Source organism: Hyalella azteca, unplaced genomic scaffold (assembly GCF_000764305.2).
Source record: "Hyalella azteca isolate HAZT.00-mixed unplaced genomic scaffold, Hazt_2.0.2 contig5104, whole genome shotgun sequence".
NCBI classification, from domain to species: domain Eukaryota; kingdom Metazoa; phylum Arthropoda; class Malacostraca; order Amphipoda; family Hyalellidae; genus Hyalella; species Hyalella azteca.
The window spans coordinates 107,435-130,467 of record NW_025935305.1 but is presented as its reverse complement, the minus strand read 5'-3'; the positions used below and the strand labels follow the sequence as shown (position 1 = coordinate 130,467).

General features: G+C 38.9%; 2 protein-coding genes across 6 annotated transcripts in view; both read left to right on the top strand.

The window, feature by feature from the left end:
* The first annotated feature begins 1,520 nt into the window (after window positions 1-1,520).
* LOC108668246 (nascent polypeptide-associated complex subunit alpha, muscle-specific form) lies at window positions 1,521-19,071 on the top strand. The gene is made up of 3 exons (XM_047880262.1): window positions 1,521-1,540; window positions 13,692-13,855; window positions 15,531-19,071. The coding sequence occupies exons 2-3, from the start codon at window positions 13,702-13,704 to the stop codon at window positions 18,446-18,448; spliced, it is 3,072 nt and encodes a 1,023-aa protein (XP_047736218.1). The 5' UTR covers window positions 1,521-1,540; window positions 13,692-13,701; the 3' UTR covers window positions 18,449-19,071.
* A 3,254-nt stretch (window positions 19,072-22,325) lies between these two features.
* Window positions 22,326-23,033, top strand: part of LOC108668242 — a 39,772-nt gene continuing 39,064 nt past the window's right edge. For all 5 annotated transcript variants that reach the window (XM_047880271.1, XM_018155420.1, XM_018155418.1 and 2 more), the window contains exon 1: window positions 22,326-22,829. In XM_047880271.1, the coding sequence (XP_047736227.1) occupies window positions 22,730-22,829 (100 nt within the window). In that variant the 5' untranslated portion in view covers window positions 22,326-22,729. The remainder of the gene's footprint in view (window positions 22,830-23,033) is intronic.

Genomic DNA, 23,033 nt, shown 5'->3' with positions numbered 1-23,033 from the left:
AACGTACGGTAATCATAAACTGCGGCTGTTATACATACGAAATGTAAACAGACGGTGTTCAGTGTTGCCATATGACTTTGGAGAAAATTTCTTCTAAAATAAAGATGGCCGGGATTGCGCGAACACCGAACACGTGCACGAAGATAATCAATTTTCATTACATTGCGCCAACTGTGCACAGCAATAGCTTAAAAAAAGTGAAAATGCATGGGAAAATTCACCGAAAACATACATCATCCTGAGTGTGGGGATACCAGCATGATCACAATTCACACATAAGAAAATGGTTTAAATATTGAGTAAATGAGGAAATTAAAAAAGAACTGATTCTAAAAAATCTCTGGTTTGCCACTACGGACTTGACTTGGACTTTCACTCTGAGGATCACAACCTTTTCTCCCCAGACCTAGTGTTGTGCGGGAATCTGGCACGCAATAGTATGACCTCAGTCACCTCACTATTTCAACCGTTACGTGGAACTAAGACAAAGCTTAATATAAAGGAAAAAGTTGAGAAGTGGGTGAATTACCCACAATGTCGGAATATGGTGCGTTTACCCAAATCTGTACAGTAGTTTAGAAGAAATGTCATGCTCACTGCAAATTATGGCACATATTGTCACAGTCATATAACTCACAAAATTCATGAGTTGGAATTATTTGTGATTCCGAACATGTTCACGAGCTAAACATCACCGTTAGCCATTAAGCCCAAATGAATACGTGTAGCTACTAGCTACCAAGTTTTATCGAGCTAGCTAGCCTACGTTCATTAGAATCATTACTTTGTGAGAATTCCTGGTCTGTCAATTCCATCATGAATAATTCCATGCTCACTGAATTTGGACACCGGCCGTAAAGTTGTCTGAGACGTTCCATCAAGGCTCCGTAATAGTAGAGTCCAAGTTATAGGATTAGGAGATTTACAAATGATTTTTGCAACACTTGACGCAACACACTACTAGATGTTTACCTATGAACACAGCTGACTCTATCTTTGATTGATTAAGTCGTTGATCCGCAGTTTCAATGCCAAAATGGGTTCTAAATCCTAATAATTTTGTCAATAATCAAAATCAAGCCAGCGACAACAACAATAATCAAAAATTTTCATTGTAATTTTGACTGGAAGTTTTTTCAATTAAATTCAAGTAGATTACTTATTGATGATTAGAGTTGTGTGAATATACTGATTACTCAATGTCAGTTGTTACACGCTGTGACTTTCCTATCCGGTTTTCATTTGCCTATGTTACAAGACACAAGAGCCTTTTATGCTAGTTTTCCCGCCAAGCCTTTTGAATACATAACATATGTTATGAATCCTCCGTTGGGTAAATCGACACGCATTGCTTTCAAATACGCCAGCTTTGTGTTCATTTTATAAATAAATTGCATGCCGTCGATGTAACAGGTAAAGAGAATCGCTATTTGGGAATGTGTTTACTGTTTAGTCTGTAGACTACTCACAATCTGTCTGTGAAAAACATTCACAGATTTTCTGTCAGATATAAACATTGAAATGTTGAACTTGAAACCAGGTACCTAGACACTAAATTTTGTTACTGTGTTACCAAGGTCACGTTGTAATGTCCAATTACAAAGTGTCTAAGCTAAGGTAGCTAGAATAGTGGTAAACTGATTTTTTTAGATACCAATTAATATATAATATTTTGATCTAATTCAATTTCCCATATCTAATATGGTATCTTATGTATGTTAGTGCTGGATAATAATAATAGATATTATTAGATAGGCCTACCAGAATTGCAGCAATGCATTGCACATGTTGATTGCAGATTGTGCAGTGATTGCTGGTATCTATTATATTTATTAGCCATTTTATTATTGGACTCAACTAGGGTAAACACGGTATATTCCGACATCGTTGGTAATTCCGGCACTTCTTGACTTTTTTCCTTTATATTAAGCTTTTTCTTAGTTCCACGCATTTGTTGATGGTTAAAATAGTGATGTCATACTATGGCACGCCATACTATTGCCAAAACACTAGGTCTGGGCTGTCTGGCAGGAAAATGTTGAGATCCAAAGAGAGACAGTGCACGTCACCCAGTGTGAACATCAAAAAATTTGTCAAAGTTGATAGTTGACCAGTCATCTGCGGCGGGGCTGGAAAAGTCCTATTTTTGTCTGAAATATCGCGGCTCTAATATCATATAATTTCAGTAGGTAGGAAATCTTGTGGCTCAAATGTCATAAATTTTTGTTTGATTGAAAAATCGCGGTTTGTTTGCACTTCGCAAACATGTCATTTCATAAAATTTTCAACTTGCACAATCCGCATTGCTTTACCATTCCCACCAAAACATCCTGCAGAAAAACATAAACATCGTTATATAAACAAATCAACTGAACGTTTTGTTGAAGATCGCGCATAGTTTGAATAAAGTAGGTAATATTGAACATAGGTAATATTGAACATGTATTATGCGTAGATGTTAAGAATGCTAGGAATGCGGGCCGTTATTGCGAGACCGTGGGAAAGGTTGTTTACATTGAAACGTTGACGCTCAGCGTTGCGAGGGACATTCCATTCGAAAGAATGCGCGTCATATATGTAACTAGAAGAGTTCTACTACAATGCATCAAAACCTGGAGTTATTTAACCAAAAAATACAAAAATTGGAGGGGGTACTCTGACAGGCTTTAAATAATAGCTTTTTTTCGTGGGTCACATTTTTAATTTTTCAACCTATTAGATATGCAAACTTTTCAAATTTTTCTATTGTGTTATGTAGCCTCAGGATTAGGCCTTTAATGCCCATTGACAAAATTTTTCTATGTCAAATAGTTTTTGAGTTGTGGGGGTTTTTGTTAAAAAAACGAAAAGTGGTCTAAGTTACCCCGCCGGTCTAAGTTACCCCATTTTACGGTATATTCCATGCCTGATCTGCGGTGTGGAATTCTAGAGGGACCACACTCAGGAAGATGTATATAAACAGGGAAATTTCCCGCGCATAAAAAGTTTTTTGAAGCCCTAGGTCAGCGCAGTTCGCGCAAAGCAATCTAATTATATTTTCTTTGCACAGGCGTTCGCACAAATCACAGTCATCGATTGCACGCCGCCCAGCACTCGGCACGGTCCGTGGAGCCCTCCAACACAGTTCTGGTTTAGACACAGTTTTCATCTGAATGGAATGGCAACATTATCTGTAGATTTCAAGTAACGCTGAACCAGTGTTGCTAGATGGTATATTTCTATACCAGATTTCACAAATCTGGTTATTTTCAGAAGGTGTCTGGTACAAATATTTTAGATCTGGTATATATGCCTAAATCTGGTATTTTCTGACTTACTGAAAATTTACCGCATTAAGTTCCACCTCTGAAGTTTGAATTTCCTCCAGCGTAGGCGTGAATTATATTATTATTTATATAGATTGCCTTTAGAGCGGCGCGATTAGAGCTTTCCCGCCATTTTTGGAACCGCAAGTTTACCGAAAGTTTTCATGTCAATTTCGCAAACTTTGCTGGAAGAGATTATTGAATTTTAGAAAAAAGGCGGATAATTCAATGAAGGGTGGTGGCAGAACTGCAATCTTGATACTCTATTGCGATTCGTGCTATGATAACCTACGTAACAATTTTCATATTATAGTTATAATTTTTGCACATTCAAAGTACACATGACCTAACATAATGCACCCAGATTTAGAAACCATAATTGCTCAAATAAAGCAAAAATAAACAACAGACCATTGACTTATCTTGCAAATGTATATATATATATTCATATTTTGTATCACATAGTATAAATACACTCTGTAATTATGCCATCTGACCTAATTTGTATAGTCCATTTAGCAGCATTGTTAATAGGTATTGATTGTGTCAATTTTCCCAGCCGGGAGGATGTTGGGGATATAGTCCTAACATTGGCATGCAGGATCGCACTGTTGACGTACAGGTTCATACCCTACTTGCCGCAACCAGTCCAGTCATTCATTAGAAGGCACCGATGGCACATCTAAAGCCATGTTGCCTTCTTTAGTTCTGTAATTCATGTCCAATTGAATTGTGATCAATGAATGAATATTCATTACTGTGCTGACTCTTAGAACCTGAGTCCTGAGTTGACACGTTAGCAATCTAGTTAACTCATATCCAACCACAACTCACAACACAATGCGGATACATGTTTGACGGTTTGTGTGTATGGTCAGTGTGATTACGTAATTCGCGTTGCCGCGCGTCCATATTTAAACTATTTTAGCATTCTAAAGTATGGCGCACGGCGCAGGTCGTTAAAATGACAATATAAATTCCCGCGCACCTGGCACATCTTCCTGACCATGGTAGAGGGATAATAAATTAACCAGTACACATAGCATATTGGAAAGCAGGACCTGAAAGCTTGGAAAGGCCAGGAACTTTACACTTTGTCTATTATTTACATATCCTATCCCTTTCCAGAATTCCATTTGTGATTGGTTTGTTATTTTAGCCACTTTCAGCTTTCCAGCTTTGATTGGATAATGGAATTGTAATATTATCTGCTTTCAAGCTGTGATTGGCTGATGGGGATGCTTTCAAGCTGTGATTGGTTGTGCCCATGAACCCCGCCCCCAAGTATGGTATATGTAATACAGTACTGGTTAACTAAATACTTAACTGAAACTTGATCATTACAAACAAAAGGCCTGGAAATTTTTTAAAAAACCCAATAAATGTAAGACAAATAAAAAATATCAAACACGAGATATCCAAATAATTCTATTTCAAACCTAATGTACTATACAATTGAAACATTTTGTCCACTTTTGATCCTCCTTTTCATTTATAGTCAGTCTCCTGGCAGGCTGGCAGAGCACTGTATCCAAGGAAAGCTTTTCACCTTGGGTGGAAAGCTTTTTTATAAGTGAACTTCCATTCTTAGAATTCCAGCCTGGTCATCTGTCATAGTGGCAAAGCAGAGAGTTTTTTAGATTCTCCTTCAAGTTCAATTTCAAGTCCTAAAAGCACAGTGACAAACCACAGATTTTTTAGAATCAGTTCATTTTTTATTTCCTCATTTACTCACAATTTAAACCAATTTCTTATGTATAATAATGCAGGTATCCAGGATACTTAACTGGTCTACATTTAGGACTCAAAAATGAACTTGAGGAAGAGTCTAAAAAATTCTCTGCTTTGCCAAAGCCACTATGCCTAAAAGTAGACCAGAAAAGTATAATGGATACCAGCATCATCATACATAAGATACTATTGGCTTAAATCTTGGGTAAAAGAAAAAATTAAAAATGAACTGATTCTAAAAAATTACTGGTTTGCCAGTATGGTTGACCTTGCTCTACCAATTCCAAATAGGGATAAACTGTTTGTGTAGAAAGAATATTATGGTTAGAGACTTTTAAATAAGGTAAACGCAATATATTCTGACACATTAAGGACGCATCAAGAAATGAAAAACTATAAAAAAATAACTGTATGCGTTACTCGAGTTCTGTTTGCTTTACGTGACTCAAAACACTGCAATACGCGCCAGCAACGATGAAACGTCACAAAGTGTTGCCATATTTATTTAAAAGCCTTTAGAAAGCAAACCTATCAAATCCCTATATTCCGACGCTGTGTGTGACTAAATTTGGCACGTTGTGAGAAGAATTCTAGTCGCACTTCAAACTCTACTAATACATAATTCCGACATCCTTGTGTTCAAATTCAGATCGCTGTGTGAGCTGTATTGAAATACAACACGGCTTTGAATTAGAACTCCTAGGTATTGAATATTGAACACTACTTAATTAGGCTTTTAATTAACAGATATTAAGCTTTTAATTAAGAAAATTTTAATTTTTGCACACAGCTTGGAACGAGCTGTGTGTGTCCAATCCAAGTTGTGTCGGAATTAGTTTTTGTGTCTAAATCCGTTTCTTAACTTAATCATCTATTAATTTATTTATCACTTGAAATCAGCAAATACAAGTATACTTAAAGGATTCCTAATATATTCACAGATGTATTTAAAAGTCTCAAACCATAATATTCTTTCTACACAAACAGTTTATCACTATTTGGTAGAGCAAGGTCAACTATCAACTTTGACACATTTTTCGATGATCTCACTGGGTGGCATGCACTGTCTCTCTTTGGATCTCAACATTTTCCTGCCAGACAGCCCAAACCTAGTGTTTTGGCAATAGTTTGGCACACAAAGGTATGACGTCACTATTTCAGCCATCAACGAATGTGTGGAACTAAGACAAAGCTTGATATAAAGGAAAAACTAGAGATATGTCAGAATTACCCGCGATGTCGGAATATACCGCGTTTACCCTAAGTCTTTTAATATATTAGGAATCCTTTAAGTATACTTGTATTTGCTGATTTCAAGTGGTAAAAAATTAATAGATGATTAAGTTAAGAGACGGTTTTAGACACATAAAAACTATTTCTGACACAGCTTGGAATTAGACACACACAGCTCGTTCCAAGCTGTGTGCAAAAATTAAAATTTTCTTGATTAAAAGCTTAATAGCTCTTAATTAAAAGCCTAAATAAGTAGTGTTCAATATTCAATAGTGTTCTAATTCCAAGCTGTGTCATATTCCAATACAGCTCACACAGCGATTGGAATTTGAACACAAGAGTGTCGGAATTTGAATAAGTAGAGTTTGAAGCGCGGCCGGAATTAGTCTCACAGAATGCCAAATTTAGTCACACACGGTGTTGGAATATATGGATTTGGTAGGTTTGCATTCTAAAGGCTTTTAAATAAATATGACAACATTTTGTGATGTTTCATTGTTGCTGGCGCGTAGTGCGGTGTTTTGAAAGTGATGTAAAGCAAACAGAACTCGAGTTGCATGTACAGTGATTTTTTTATAGCCATTCATTTTTTGCTACATCCTTAAAGTGTCAGAATATACCGCGTTTACCCTAATAAATATGAATAGGATTTATAGGTAGGGAAGTTTAGCAAACAAATCTTAAATGGCTGTAGCAACATCCCACCTTACTTCTTGAATCAGACCACTTAAGAAACAGTTCATTCTTATATTAACTTCGTCGTACCCGTTTTGCTCCTTGTACACTGTACTCCAGCCTTTCCCTAGCCTCTGTGTGTCTTGAAAACCTTTATTCCCGCATTATTAGCTCAATCTTTACATGGCACTCTTATGCCAATCTTGAATATTAGGCAAAGAAATAATGCAGGTGAATAATATTGTTTCAAGCCAGTTGGACCCAGGGTTGGCGATTTTTTTGATTTTTTTTTAAATCAAAAAAATAAAAAATCGATGATTTATTTGATTTTTTCATGATTTTTTTTATTTATTTGATTTTATTTATTTTTTCAACTTTTTTGTCTTTTTTGATGTATTATTTTTTATGTTGCAATTAGCCTACTAACAATAACAGTATATGGATCATAATGGATGGCTAAAAAGGGCACTTATTGCCTTCAATAATGGCCAACAGGCCAAGGTGGTGTTTACCACTTGGGGATTTTTGGGTAAACAATTATTGGTACTATGTCTATTAGCTCTGTAAAGTTTGTATGGAGCAAGGTAATGAGCTAAATATTGACCATTTAACTGGCTTCAATATACAAAAACACTTCAGGAATGCAGATCTTCTAAACATTGAAGAGTCACATAACAGATAGGTAGCTGATAGCACAGTGAACAACACTATCAATAGATCCACTAGTTTTATGTCCTAAAAATCTATCAGACTCTACCCTCTATACACACCGACTAGTAGTGACTGTAGCTGATAGCACAGTGCACAGCACCATCAATAGATCCACTAGTTTTATGTCCTAAAAATCTACCAGACTCTACCCTCTATACACACCTACTAGTAGTGACTGTAGCTGATAGCACAGTGTCATTTGCGATTTCTTTCTTTGGGGACATCTAAAAGAGAAGTTCAGAAGTTGCCCTCACACCCTACCACAGCTAAGGGGATTGATTATTGGAGCAGAGGTTATGGCCATACATACCTTGCCATATGTGTGAACGTGCTGTAGGAAACTTCCGAGAACGACTCCAACAGTGTGATACAGCTAACAAACCCCATTTTCCTGATATTGCTTGCAAAACATAAGTATTTTATATGGTATGTTATGCTAATCTTGAGGAAAAATAAACTTTCTTCTTTATGTACCTCCATTACTCTTTTATTTCGCCCCAAAACTGTTCAATCAGTTCTGCCCCACCCTGTATAAGCTAGCTAACACATTTAAATTGTATATTGTAATCAATATATAACAAATAGTCGAATAGTTAAAGACTACTTATAGTGTTATAAGAATTAGCTAAGCTGCTAGCTACGTACAATGTATTGCACACTTGATGCCTCTGTACCAAAAACATTCAATTTATTGGAACCTAATACACACTAAAGGCAACAAGTTTATATACCAATTTGTCATTTATAGTACATTTATACTAAATCATGAATAACAATACCTCAATATAAATTAAAGACTGCCACTCGATATATTATATATATGAAAAAAAATAAAAAAATCAAACAAATCGAAAAAATAAAAAAAATCATGATTTTTTTTATAAAAAATCAAGTGATTTAATCACATGATTTAATCATTTTGATTTAATCATTGCCAACCCTGGTTGGACCCTGGTGGAATTATAGGAATTGGATGGTCATTTAGATCCAACAGGATGGCTGGTAAACTCCAAGTCTCCATCTCCAACTGCTGCTGCTGCCAGCCTGCTTTTATTATAGTGTGCTCACAGCTGGAAAAGTCCTATTTTTTCTGAAATATTGTGGCTCTAATATCATATAATTTCAGTATGTATGAAATCTTGTGGCTTGAATGTCATAAATTTTTGTTTGCTTGAAAAAAATCATGCTTTGCACTTTGCAAACATGTCATTTCATGAAATTTTCCACTTCTGCAATGATTCAATCTGTATTACTTTACCGTTCCCACCAAAATATCCTGCAGAACATAATCATTGTAATGTAAACAAGTCAACCTAAATGTTTTGTTAAATATCGCGCATAGTTGTGGTCATGTCAGTTGTCAACTTGTCAGAATGCTTTAACATGTGTTCAGCTTACAGTAAACTGAGTAAAGACAAATGTTATTGTTGCCATTTGACTGTTTTTGGGTAAAATTAGAGAATTGGAGTAACACGTGCATGGACTTGTAAATAAATTTGCTCTTTGTAAATGAATTTTTATTGCCAAGATATGGAATTCACTGCTTGAAAAAATGGAATCATGGATTGAAGAAATGGAATCACAGCTGGCAAATCCATAAAACCATGGCTTACAAAATTCAGTCACGGCTTGCCAAGCCAGTCTGTAGAGTATGGCACAACATAGGTCGAGGATGCCATTATTCTATCCTAAAGATGCCAAGGCACCATCTAAACGGATGGTTGACTCCGATGTTTGCTGCGAACGGACAGCGAGGATGCCAAAATTGATTGCCCGTGGTCTGGAAGTTGATGCGTGGGTGCCGGAAGTTTATTTTGGGATGTACACCAGTTTGCCAGTGAAGAAAGTTGCCAGTATGTTTGCCAGTAATACGAAAGTTCACCTCTGCCAGGCTGCCTGATGCCTAATGATCAATACTGACACGCGCACTTGCACAATAAATGCGGCTGTTTCTCAATGATTGACATAGATGCCCGCGCTCTACGATCAATGACCAACATGGATGCACACATTTCATGAATCATGATTGATGTGGCCGACACTCATGCTTCACGAATGATGCGGCATGATTGACATGGATGCACGCATTTTACGATCAATGTGGCTGATGCCCAATGGTTGATTCTGATGCTTGCGCTTCGCGATCGATGCGGCATGATCAACACAGATGCACGCATTTTACGATTGATTAGGCTGATGCCCAATAATTGATTCTGATGCTCGCGCTTTGTGAATGATGTGGTATGATTGACATGGATGCACTCATTTTACAATTGATGTGGCCGATGCCCCATTATCGATTCCAATATTCATGATTCGTGAACAATACGGCAAGATTGACATGGATGCAAGCATTCTGCGATCGATGTGGACGATGCCCAGTGATCGATTTCGACGCTCACGCTTTGCAAACAATGCGTCATGAATGACATGGATGCACGAATTTTATGATCAATGTGGCTGATGCCCAATGATCAATTCTGACGCTTGTGCTTTGCTTCGATGCGGCATGATTGAAATGGATGCACGCATTTTGCAATCAATGTGGCTGATGCCCCATGATCGATACTGACGGTCACGATTTGCGAATGATGTGGCAAGATTGACATGGATCCAAGCATTCTACAATCAATGTGGCCAATGCCCAATTATCGATTCCAATGCTCACGCTTTACAAACGATGCGGCACAATCGATGTGGCCGACGCTCTTGCTTGAACGATGCCGCATGATTTACATGGACGCATGCATTGAACTATCGATGGGGCAGATGCCCAATGATCAATTCTGACGCTCTTGCTTTGTGATCGATGCGGTATGATTGACATGGATGCAGGAATTTTATGATTGATGTGGCGGATACCCAATGATCAATTCTGACGTTCGTGCTTTACGAACAATGCGACATGATTGACATGGATGCACACATTTTGTGAACAATGTGGCTGTAGCCCCATGATAGATACTGATGGTCACAATTCGCGAACAATGCGGCAAGATTGACATGGATGCAAGCATTCTACAATCAATGTGGCCAATGCCCAATTATTGATTCCAACGCTCACGCTTTGCAAACAATGCGGCATGATCAATGTGGCCGATGTGGCCGACGCTCTTGCATTGAATGATCGATGGGGCAGATACCCAATGATCAATTCCAACCCTCATGCTTTGTGAACGATGCTGCATGATTGCCATGGAAGCGCACATTTTATGATTGATGTGGCCAATGCCCAATAGATTCTGATGCTCATGCTTCACGAACAATGCAGTTTGATTGTCGAATTTTATGATCAATGTGGCCGACGCTCTTGCTTTGTGATCGATGCAGCATGATTGACATGGATGCAGGATTTTTATGATCAATGTGGCTGATGCCCAATGATCAATTCTGATGCTTGTGCTTCACGAACGATGCGGCATGATTGACATGGATGCACGTATTTTGTGAATAATGTGGCTGATGCCCCATGATAGATACTGATGGTCACAATTCGTGAACAATGTGGCAAGATTGACATGAATGCAAGCATTCTACAATCGATGTGGCCAATGCCCAATTATCGATTCCGACGCTCACACTTTGCAAACGATGGGGCATGATCGATGTGGCTGACGCTCTTGCTTGAATGATGCGGCATGATTTACATGGACACACGTGAACGATCAATGTGGCAGATGCCCAATGATCAATTCTGATGCTCATGCTTTGCGAATGATGCGGCATGATTGATATGGATGCACACATTTTATGATTGATGTGGCCAACGCTCTTGCTTCACGATTGATGCGGCATGATTGACATGGATGCACGCATTTTACAATTGATGTGGCCAATGCCTCAAGATCAATTCCGACATTCACGATTCAAGAACAAAGCATGATTGACATGAATGCAAGCATTCATTGATTGATGTGACCAATGTCCAATGATTGATTCCAATGCTCACGCTTTGAGAATGATGCGGCATGATTGATATGGATGCATGCATTTCACGATCACTGTGGCCGATGCCCCTTGATTGATTCTGACATTCAAGATTTGCAATCGATGCAGCATGATTGTTATGGATGCACGCATTTTATGATCGATGAGGCTGATGCCCCATGATTGATTCCAATGTTCACGATTTAATAGCAATGCAGCATGATTGACATGAATGCAAGCATTCTACGATTGATGTGACAATGCCCAATGATTGATTCCGATGCTTACGATATGCAAACAATGCGGCCATGATCAATACTGATGTATGCATTTTAAGATCGATTTGGCCAACACTCTTGCTTCGCGATTGATGTAAAATGATTGACATGGATGCAAGCATTTTATGATCAATGTGGCCAATGCCCCATGATCAATTCCTACGTTCATGATTCAAGAATAATGCGGCATGATTGACATGAATGCAAGCATTCTACGATCGGTGTGGCCAATGACCAATTATCGATTCCAACGCACGTGCTTTGCAATCAATGCGGCTAATGCCTGATGATCAATGCTTACATACCCACTTTTTGAGCAATGTAGTCGATGCCTGATGATGGACACGGATGCAAGAAATTTTACTATCAATGTGGCCATTGCATAATGATCAATTCTGACGCTCGTGCTTTATGATCAATGTAACCAATCCCTGATGATGAACAGTGATGCACGTGCATTATGATCAATGAGGCATAAAACACAATATAAGAACACACAATATCCCTGATGATAAACAGTGATGCATGCGCATTATGATCAATGAGGCATAAAACACAATATAAGAACAGTGATGCATGTGCTTTATGATCAATGTAACCAATCCCTGATGATGAAGTGATGCATGCGCATTATGATCAATGAGGCATAAAACACAATATAAGAACACAACACATAACACAATACTACACATTATAACAAAACAGAATATATTTTAACAAAATGTAATATTACATGTTATAACACAACATAACATGAAAGATCACATTGTAACCACATAACACATCATAATGTAACACAACATATCATAACAAGACATTATAACACAACATATGATATAAAAAATTGTAACACAACATAACATAAGATCGTATTACAGGACACATTATAAGAACACATTACAACACAACATAATACAGCACAGAAAATAACTTAACAGAACATAAAATAACAACAGATTATGCTGTGTTATGATGCGTTGGTTTATATTGGGATTTGTTATAAGTGTTGTGGTGTGTTATAATGTGTTATGTTATACTGTGCCATATTATAATGTGTGATATTTTTTACCTTATGTAGTGTAATAATGAGTTCTGTACTGACCTTATTATAATGGTTTATGTTGTGTTTTATGCGTTGTCTTATGTTATGATGTGCTAAAATGTGTTCTGTTATAGTATGTTGTGTTATTATGTATCCTGTTATATTATGTTGTGTTGTTATGCATCCTATATGATTATCTTATGTTATGTTGTGTTATATATAACAAAAAAAGATTGCAAAAACATACCTGAAACAGAAAGAAATATTTTAGTGACAACCATAATATTTTTTAGAGAAATAAATCATAGTTTAGGTTAATTACTTTTCATTCTATGTTGCCCAATGCACAATTTCATGATGACTTATGATGCATTAATTTTTCATTAAGTGAAATTTTGTGCTGAAATTTTGTCCCGATTTATCGCGCCCATTTTTTATTACCCCATTTGATGGTACTACTAAATAAACATTATTGGTAATTCTGTGTAGAAACATTGGTGCTAGACTTGCACCACTAATGTTGAAGGTACTGGTTACAGGCAGTAATTTGGTTCTCATTAAATTAGGCTCAAAAAATCTGCCAAATTGTTTTGCTTTTGTTGCAAAGTGAGACCAGAAATAACAGAAAAGTCGGTCTTGAGGCATTTATTATTTAAGTATATTTCAAAACATTAAGAATATAAACTGCAATTCACAAATAAATTCAAAATAGCTTTTCATTGCAAACATGTTAAGTTCTTTGCATGCAGCTAATTCATAATAAGTGTTTAATGAATGTCACATTTTCAGGACTGTAGCCATGGATGATACGTCTCTGATGACACCAAGAAGTGCCCTGCAGGCCTACATGGATGTTGCTACGCCTGTCAGCACACCAAAAGTATTCAAGAAAACCAGTCAAGCTCACCCTGCTCTAGAGGATCCTACTACTGCTGCTGCTGCTGCTGCTGCTGGTGCTGCTGCTGCTGCTGCTGCTGGTGCTTACCTTAGATCATTTGAATAAGATTTAGCTTTTACTTTTGATTTTACTTGTATTGTCTAACATTTTGAACTGATATTAGAGCTATATATATGAATATATCCAGAAAAATATATCTGAAATGTTTTCAATGAAGATGTATATGTACATAAAGTTTTTTTTTTTCAAATTCTGAGTTAATTTGTATTATATGCTGAAAGATGATGTATATAAGGGTTTGGCTAAGTTATGAATCTGAATGTCTTCTTTACTGTTAAAAATATTGCTAGATCTTCATGTATTTTGATTGTGTAGTTGTGATAATCACTATCATTTTTCTTCAATGAATTCCTCAGTAAGAAGGCTTTCTGTTTAAAAATTATATAGTTTTTGCAAGCTGTAGTTTTCTCTCTAAGTATTTATTTGTTTTATCTTAATTGACAATGTTGAAATTTTAAATGATTAACTATTAAAATTGTTAAAACTGAGATATTTTGTCCAGGCATAACATCGTCATTGGTGCATGTTCAGATCTCTACTTGCTATTGCTCATATATTGCATGGCCTTCAAATTAAGCTTTTTTGAGTCCCTAAGCTATCATTAGAAAGTAAAACTTATACCAATGATATCAAATGTCATATATGAATTAGTTTTTGAGATTTGTTAATATTGATATTTTATTTATTTCTTCAATAAAAAATTATTTTATTTATTTATATTATTTATTTTATTTCTTTATCTTTAAACAGTTGATAGGTGCATTTGGACAAAGGCTCTCTATTGCAGCAATTTAATGTGGCTACTTGAGTGCATGGCTTAACCTTAGAGTTATTGGCTGTTGTGCCTACTTCTGAATGTTAACGCAGAGTCTGCACACTTGTATGATGCTGCTTCCTGTTAGAAGGCTGTACTGCAGCTGTTGTGACCATACTCTCGAACGATAATTGTTGGGTATTGCTTGTTAATTGAATTATGTTATTGATGCCAGCCGCAATACGTCTTAACGCCCCAATGCGTTTCATTGCTTATCTTGATGTCTCCTGTTCGAGTCACGGCCGTAGTGTTGATGTTGGCCGTACATAAATAGTTAAAGTTGTGACCATTACATGTAGATTGTTGATCGCATTTAGGAGTCTTAATTGGCTGTATCAATGACTTGTGACCATCTCCAATGTTGTCAGTGCTGCAGATAGTGCTTGCGTGACCAGTTTATCCTAAGAATCTCTCTGTCGCAAATTTGGCTGTTTATTCACCCAGCTGCCATGTGCGGTTTGGTCTGTGCCCTACACAGGCATTACTTTTTCCACAATATTTTTATGTTCCGCACATCGAGCTTAGCGCCGTTCGATGTAAACAAGCTCCTATGACAAACCTTTCTGTCATGAGAACTCGAATCATGCACATGTTACCGCGATTTTTAGCCATCTCAAAGTATTTTGAGTGTATTTGGATAAATGAGTGAGACATTATCCAAATAGCAATGCACTTGTTGTGATAATAAAACCAAAATGTATTGCAATTAGGTCATATAATTGCATTAATTTGAGTAATTTCTTACTGTAGATGCTGTCAAATTACGCTCTATATGTAGTTCCATAAACCTTATGTCATTTGGAAAATGTTTTATGACTTTATACTTTTACTAATTATTGTTTTTATTGCTCTTCAGGTACTCCTGATTTGCGCAAACAGCTTCTGAAGCGTCGATCTTCAATTGGCGTAAACAAAGAAACCAATTATTTAAGGCAAAAACTGGATACAACAAAGGATATGAATCAGAGTGTTGGCATAGATCTAACATATGGAAATGTTGCAGAAATATCCACTTCAAGTGATGTAAGTATTGATACTCTGAAAGAAACACTCAAACGAAAGCGTCGAGGTATTTCTGCAAAACCACCAATTCCCAGAAGAGGCAAAATCGTGGACATGACCTTTGCAGATATGACCTATGCTGAAGTTAATGAATTCGAGTCTTCCACTGATAAAACTCTGGAGGCGGAATTGGAAAAAATTACCAAACGAAGACGATTTAGAAACATACTAAGAAAGAAACTACCTTCGTCCCAACCAGTGACAAGTGATCACCCTCCTCGTAACACGGAATCAAGAAACATTACATTACCTGTCGATTTAACTTATGGAGTTGTGGACTCTGATTCATCAATAGACAGTGTAAATTTGGATGACATCAGGAGACGGCGCACAAAAATTTTAGCAGCTGGTAAGCAAACGCGAAAGAAGACTTTGATTGATTTTGTGAAAGAAGATTTTGACAGCTATGATGGTCGATTGGAATCTCTTGGAAGAACAGCGGCGCCTGAACATGAAGGAGTGAGTTATGATCCTGTTGATGTTGAAGAAGTGTCTTCTAATGATAGTATTGACATAGAAGCTGTAAAGCAGCGACGAGATCGGCTTAAAAGCTCTGGAACGAGCCTCAAAACACTAGAGCTGGAGAAATTGGCACTCTCATCTTCATCATCTCCAGATACTTCACCACACCGTCGTTCCCCATCTACTTCACCACGCCGTTCTCCTACAGCTGCTTCACCACGCCGTGCACCTACAGCTGCTTCACCACGCCGTGCACCTACAGCTGCTTCACCACGCCGTGCACCTACAGCTGCTTCACCACGCCGTACTCCTGTTACTACTTCGCCGCGTCATACTCCAATACGTGCTTCACTGCGCCATGCTTCTCCTCATGCTTCGCTTCACCGTGCTCAATCTGCTTCACCACACCGTGCTCCAGCAGCTGCTTCAACGCGCCGTTCTCATCGAGCTGCTTCACCGCAAACTTCTCCTCCAGCTGCTTCACAGCACCGTGCTCTTCCAGCCCCTACCCCGCTCCTATTTTCTCCATCCGCTTCACGCCGTGGCCCTCCAGCTGCTTCAACTAGCAGTTCTTTTCCTGCTGCTTTACCACGGCGTTCTCCGGGCGCTTCATCGCGCCGTTCTCCAAGCGCTTCACCGCTCCTATTTTCTCCAGTCTCTTCTCCAGACCCAAACGACCAAATCGCTGCAAGCCACATAGCAGTCAGCCATGCCGAGTCTTCCATTCCTCCTCATACCGCAGTTGACTTCATCGCTGCAAGGAAGTCACCGGTCGCTCCTCCTACCAGATTGGGTCACAGTCTGTCATCTTCCTTAAGAAATCGATCTGGCATTGAGGAGCAAGAGCCCATCAGCGAAGCTACTGTCGATCATCGTCCAAGTCCTCCGTCTGCTTCTAAGAAGAGAAAAGCATCCGAATCTCTGATCAACAGTAGCAAATTTTCTGATTCAGATCAGAGTTTTGTGACGGCAGCTCAGGCAGTTAAGCGTCGGAATCTGAAAGTATTACCGCGCACAAGGACGAAAATAGATGTCGCTGCTCTCATTCAAGAAGCTTATCAGGAAAGTGACTCTGATAAAAAGTCACCTTCGCCAAAGTTATTCTCAGATGGACAGGCGATAGTTTCGGATGTAAGCCCAGATAAGGGTCCCAATGATGACTCAAATGATGGTCCAGATGATGGCTCTGATGTTGACTCTCATGAAGGTACAATTGTTCCTGAGACGCCACCATCCAATTTGTTGCGTGAGGTTGAGTCGCATCCTCGGTCAAGTCGATCACTTCTACAAAGTTTCACTGATATCGATCGAATGGAGACAAGTACTAGCAAAGGTCCATCTTTGAGTGCTAAAAAATCTGTCGCCAATAGCTATCTCAGAAGACTGGCAGATGAATGGTCGGATGAAGTTTCCAATGAAGGTTCAGAGAATGAAGAAGACATCGATGTTGTTGGCCTGGACGCCCCTGAAGAGAATGAAACTTCATATAGAAGCTCAGAACATGAGACAACACCCGAAATTATCGACGAAGAGCCTGCAGCTGGAAGTTCATTTTTGGATTCAAAGAGATCTCGCATTCCAAGTCCTAGGTCCGGAACACTGCCAGCTGTTTCCACCTTAGTCCGAAAGTCGCCATCGAAAAGCGGATCATCCTCTAGTGAGAATGTCGCGGGAAGTTCACAGATTTCACAAAATAGTTCTGAAAAATTGCCCGACAAGCCCACAAGTCCAGTGAAAAAAATTGCAACAAAGCAATTGACTCTGAACGAATTCCTGAAGGTTTTGGAAAGGAAAGACTACCAGGCTCCTGAAGCTGCAGATGCGCTGCGGGAAACAGAAGCTCAGTTTAAGGATGTGTGGCAGAAAGCATGTGCGGCCACCACCACTCCTGCCAAACCTAAAACCACGTCCAAGAAGAAAATCGTACAAGCAAAACCGAGTAAACCCAAAGAGTGGAAAACTCTTCCATATGCTTATCATCGTGAAGCGTTCAGTCGGTTTTCCAACCGTCGCTATAGTAAGGCTGTCATTGACGAGGCTGCCAAAGCTTCTGAAACGTTCTTTGCTAATCTCGTAGCGGATTTGGAGGATGTTGCAACCGTGAACAATCATAGTATTATTCAACCCTCTGACGTCATATTCCTTATGAAGAAACAAGGACTTATTGAGGATTCGGGGCATTCCCTGAACGCACTCGTAGAAGAGTATCTACCTGTCAATGAGTGGCCTCATGCCTGGCCTAAAAAATAGGATTCAAGGTGTGTTATATATATGAAGTTGTGCTTAGCCTTGACAATCTTTTCAAATATCTCAGTTTGCTTTGGGTGCATAATTGATTTTTAAAAGATCAGTTTCATTTGAGAGGCGGATGTAATCAGCGGAAGAAAAATCATAACGGCTAGACCTTCATTTTTTCACGTCCTGACCGTCATATTTCTTTTATTTTTATCAAGGCAGATGAAATATATGCCTTGAATTTTCTTCCAATTATTGATTTTTAAAAGGTCAGTTTCATTTGAGAGGCGGATGTAATCAGCGGAAGAAAAATCATAACGGCTAGACCTTAATTTTTGCACGTCGTGCCCGTCATGTTTATTTTATTTTTACCAAGGCAGATGGAATATATGCCTCGAAAGCTCGAATTTTCTCGCATTACGCCCATGTTCGACATAAATTCAGCTCCTCGTGCGTTTGGAACTGGTGCACGACTTTTACATTATGTTTCGTATCCAAAAGAGTTTATATTGTCATATTTTGTTCATTGAGTCTAATGTTGACTCCTGTTGTCCAAGTTAGCGGAAGATGAGATTTTTTTTACGTATCGGCACTTGTTATTGGAAACTATTTTTTTGAATAAATTTGAAACTACTTTTGCTAAGGTGAAATACTTCATTTTTCTTGACAATCATGTCGACCAGAGCATTTATCTATGGATTCTATGCCCACGCAAGAAAGAGCAAGCACTTACAAGTTAATTTCCAAAACGCCTTTTTGTGGCCATCTAAAACTACCACGAAGTGACGAATAAACTTGGTAAATTTGGCGTGAAGCAGCATCTTGCTTGCGCACGAGCACTCCGATGAGGACATTGAATTCCTGGATTTGGAACGAGTTGTCTGCTTGTCTTACAAAGTAAACCCGAATAGCAGCATTCCACTGACCGTTCGTGCTTTGTTGATGAGTTTCGAAGTGATATGGCACCTTGCGTTCAAACAACACTATTTACATTGATGCCTCAATAAAAATGCCGAATATATCTTTAATGCTATCAAGTTTGTGAAGTCTATTAGCTAATTTCCCACGTTGATATGTTCAAGAAACAAGATCCTTCTGAGGTAACTAGCGAATCGCATTTTCTGTTGAGAACTAACTTTTTAGTAATTGCTACCTAACTTAAAAGTACGCCCTGGTAAAATATGTTATTAACAAAGAAATTCTTAAATTGTGAAGGTTGTGCAAACCTCATGACGGTAATTACAGCGTGTCCGGATGGGTTGGTTGTGTGGTCCAGGGATTTGTTCTGAGTTACAGGATAGGAGCAGTGAGTTGCGGCTCGAGCACAGGTTCCTGTGACAATTCTGTTCAAAATGGGTGAAGTTGCAGGGTGGTTAATAACCTCTAGTTCATCAATGAGCTTCTCGTATAGCCCCATAACTTGTAAATTAAGGCGAAATAATGAAAATCCCACGAGTTTAATATCTTTACGAGTTTAGGTTGAATATTTTATCGAAATGTGCTCTGTAGTTGGGAAGATATAACTTGGTCACTGCGAATTGAAAAGAATGACCCCGTAAATGAGAACCGCGATTCGAGCAGGAATAGAATTAAATGTTAGACATGCAGAATCTCACTTTTTATATGACGTGCTTCCATAATTGCGTCTACTAGTTGCAGATTCTTGAGAATGAGGAGACTAGTCTCCCAAAAATATTACCGAATTTCGGATTCTTTATGGATTTGAGACGCTTTGGTGTTTGACAGCGCAGGACAGTGTTACGTAGATCGTTAGATTACCAGTTTCCCCGAATTTGCTTTATTTTTAACAGAAAACAATTCTGTTCACCTTTCATTATTGCTATATTTTCACTGGTGACTTGATATCCACGGTTGAACATACTTTCCATCCAAAAGGTGCATTAATTGTAATAAGTAGTAGTAGTATAAAGGTTTGCTAGCGCTTCAGCTATCAAGCTATTTCGCACCGAAGGTCAAAATATAACATCGCCAGCAAGGCGGAAGGTCTCATTCAAAATCTCAAATTATTTATCACCCACAAGGGTCGGAAGGTCTCAATTGCCCAACCCCCTGAAGCTGGCTCGAAGGAAGCAGCGTTATCCTGCACCACTAACTTATTATCTACGTTGAACGAGTGGACTCGCCTGCTGGACGAAAGGGAACCAGTGGATGCATTGTACCTCGATTTTGCCAAGGTATTTGACAGTGTTCCGCATGAGCGGCTGTTACGTAAAGTGAAGTCTTTGGGAATTGAGGGAAACGTACTCTGAAGGATCAGAGATGTTCTAGTAGGTAGACGACAACGTGTCAGTATTAACGGAACCGTGTCAGACTGGGCATCAGTGCGCAGTGGCGTGCCACAAGGAAGCGTTCTTGGGCCTATTTTGTTCGTTGCTTTTATGAACGATCTGCCAGAAGCAGTGTCCAACGTGCTCTCCATGTATGCCGACGACACAAAAGTTTATAATTCAGTAAAGAATGTGTCAAATAAAGCGCAATTGCAAGATGATCTTGACAGCTTAGTGCAGCTGTGGTTTAATGTTAATCAGACGCTCATACGAGTTCCTAGATGCAGAAGCAATGAAGCAGTTGTTTGTTGCTGTCGTGCGCTCGAATCTAGAGTTTGGAAACGTTGTGTGGTCACCGAGATTTGAAAAGGACAGAAATTTAATAGAGAATGTTCAAAGACGTGCAACAAGGATAATTCCAGGCTTGAAGGGCAAGTCCTATGAAGAAATATTGAAGATTATGAAGCTCCCAAGCCTCAGTTATCGACGTCTGCGTGGGGACCTCATTGAAGTATACAAGTATGCTCATGGTTTATACAAGGTCACTGAAGGATTACTAGAATTTGAAACAAGAACCAATACCAGGGGCCACAGCTATAAACTAAAAAAACTACGCTGCAACTTCTCCACGCGACAAAATTTCTTCTCGCTTCGAATCACCGACATGTGGAACAGCCTCCTCGATGACATCGTTGGCGCTCCAAGTATGAACGCGTTCAAGAACAGACAAGATAAAGCTATGGAAAAATATATGTTCAGATTTGAAATGCCTAGCACCATATCGAACCCGGTGGAAGTCGAGTAGCTATTTCAAACTTTCGTCAGTCATGAAAAAATACGGTCAAATGATACGATTTTAGATCATCTGTGAACAAGGCACGAAAAGGAAAATAATCGGCGACAGGCCACATCAGGCCTACACTGCAGCGCCGAGATCACTATGTTATGTTATCATCTCAAAGAGACGAAGTGACATGGAGGGGCAGGTGAAAAGTAACAGAAATGAAGGCACTCGAACAAGAGATCGCTTACACGGGACGTCGGCCAACCGCACGGGAGAGACAGAAGGGAAATGTAAGGAATTCTACATACATTATAACTTAATCCCACAACTGAGACCTGCAGTCAGACACCGCGAGCTCAGCGGTGGGGCGCTCAGGAACAATCCCCCTAGGAGCGCGAAATCCCATAAAACTTCTGACGAGCACAGACACGCGACAGAAGTCCCCCCTGAGAGGTACTTGTAATAAAGGCTATGAGTGATCGCCTTCATTTTACTGGCAACTAGGCTTCAATGAATGCAAGTGGCTATTATAAGCTGTCATTACTTTCTCATTAACTGCCGATTGATATGTGATGCCGCTTATGTATGAAGAAAAATGTTTATACGACTACTATGGAACCAAAATGAATAACCCGTACCGGTGTGTTGTGGAAAGGTTTGGACATTTCACAGCGCTGGTCTTTCCTTGTTGCACTGCGTAATCTGGCGCAGTTCCTTCGTTTCTTTTTATGACCATCGCCTCTGACTTGGCTAACTCGGATGCCAGCGAACAGCGCCACAGCGATCGCCGCCTTGCGGCTTTAGTTGCTTTCAAGTCCGCGGGGTGAGAGGTGTGTCTGTGTCGAGCGCGGCTCGAAGAGAGAAAGTTTCTGAGGCGGTTGCACACGTACCTGGATCCTCTTGTGTTCCCTGATCTCATTCCACTTCGTGGAGCTGAGTAGTCGGTGTTCTTCTTTGTTAAATCATACGGTGAAATTAATGTGTTATTTAAAGCGAAAGCACAAATTTTATTCGATGAAAAACTGATTTATTTGTTCGTATTCGAGAACTGCGTACTTTTTACGATACGTGTTTTCTAATAGTAACCGAGATTGAAAAAAAGTACAGATTGTAACGTGTTAAGAGGCGGAAAAAATCCGGGTCCCATTCGCTTCGTTTTCAGTTTGTAGGGATGAAAGGAAAGTGTAGCTGCAGCAGGCCTTCTGACAGAATTTGTTGAGGAAGATGAGGTGCGACGTGTTGTGCCGCGGCAGTTGGTGGCTTCTGCTTGCGGTTCACCTCGCTTGTCTTCCGGTCTTAATATCAACACAAAATTCTCCAGACGGTGAGTGCAAAGATTTTCCATCTATAACCGTTTATGTGAACTTCAATTGTTTTCTAAGTTTATTACTTCTATAATTTTAATTATATAGTGGATGGTATACAAATAATATTATAATTCACTTTCAATACAGTTAACTTGCAAATTTGTTCGTGGATGTAAATATTTAGTTTTTGTCGTGTTATTGTTTCAGAATTAAATAGTCCA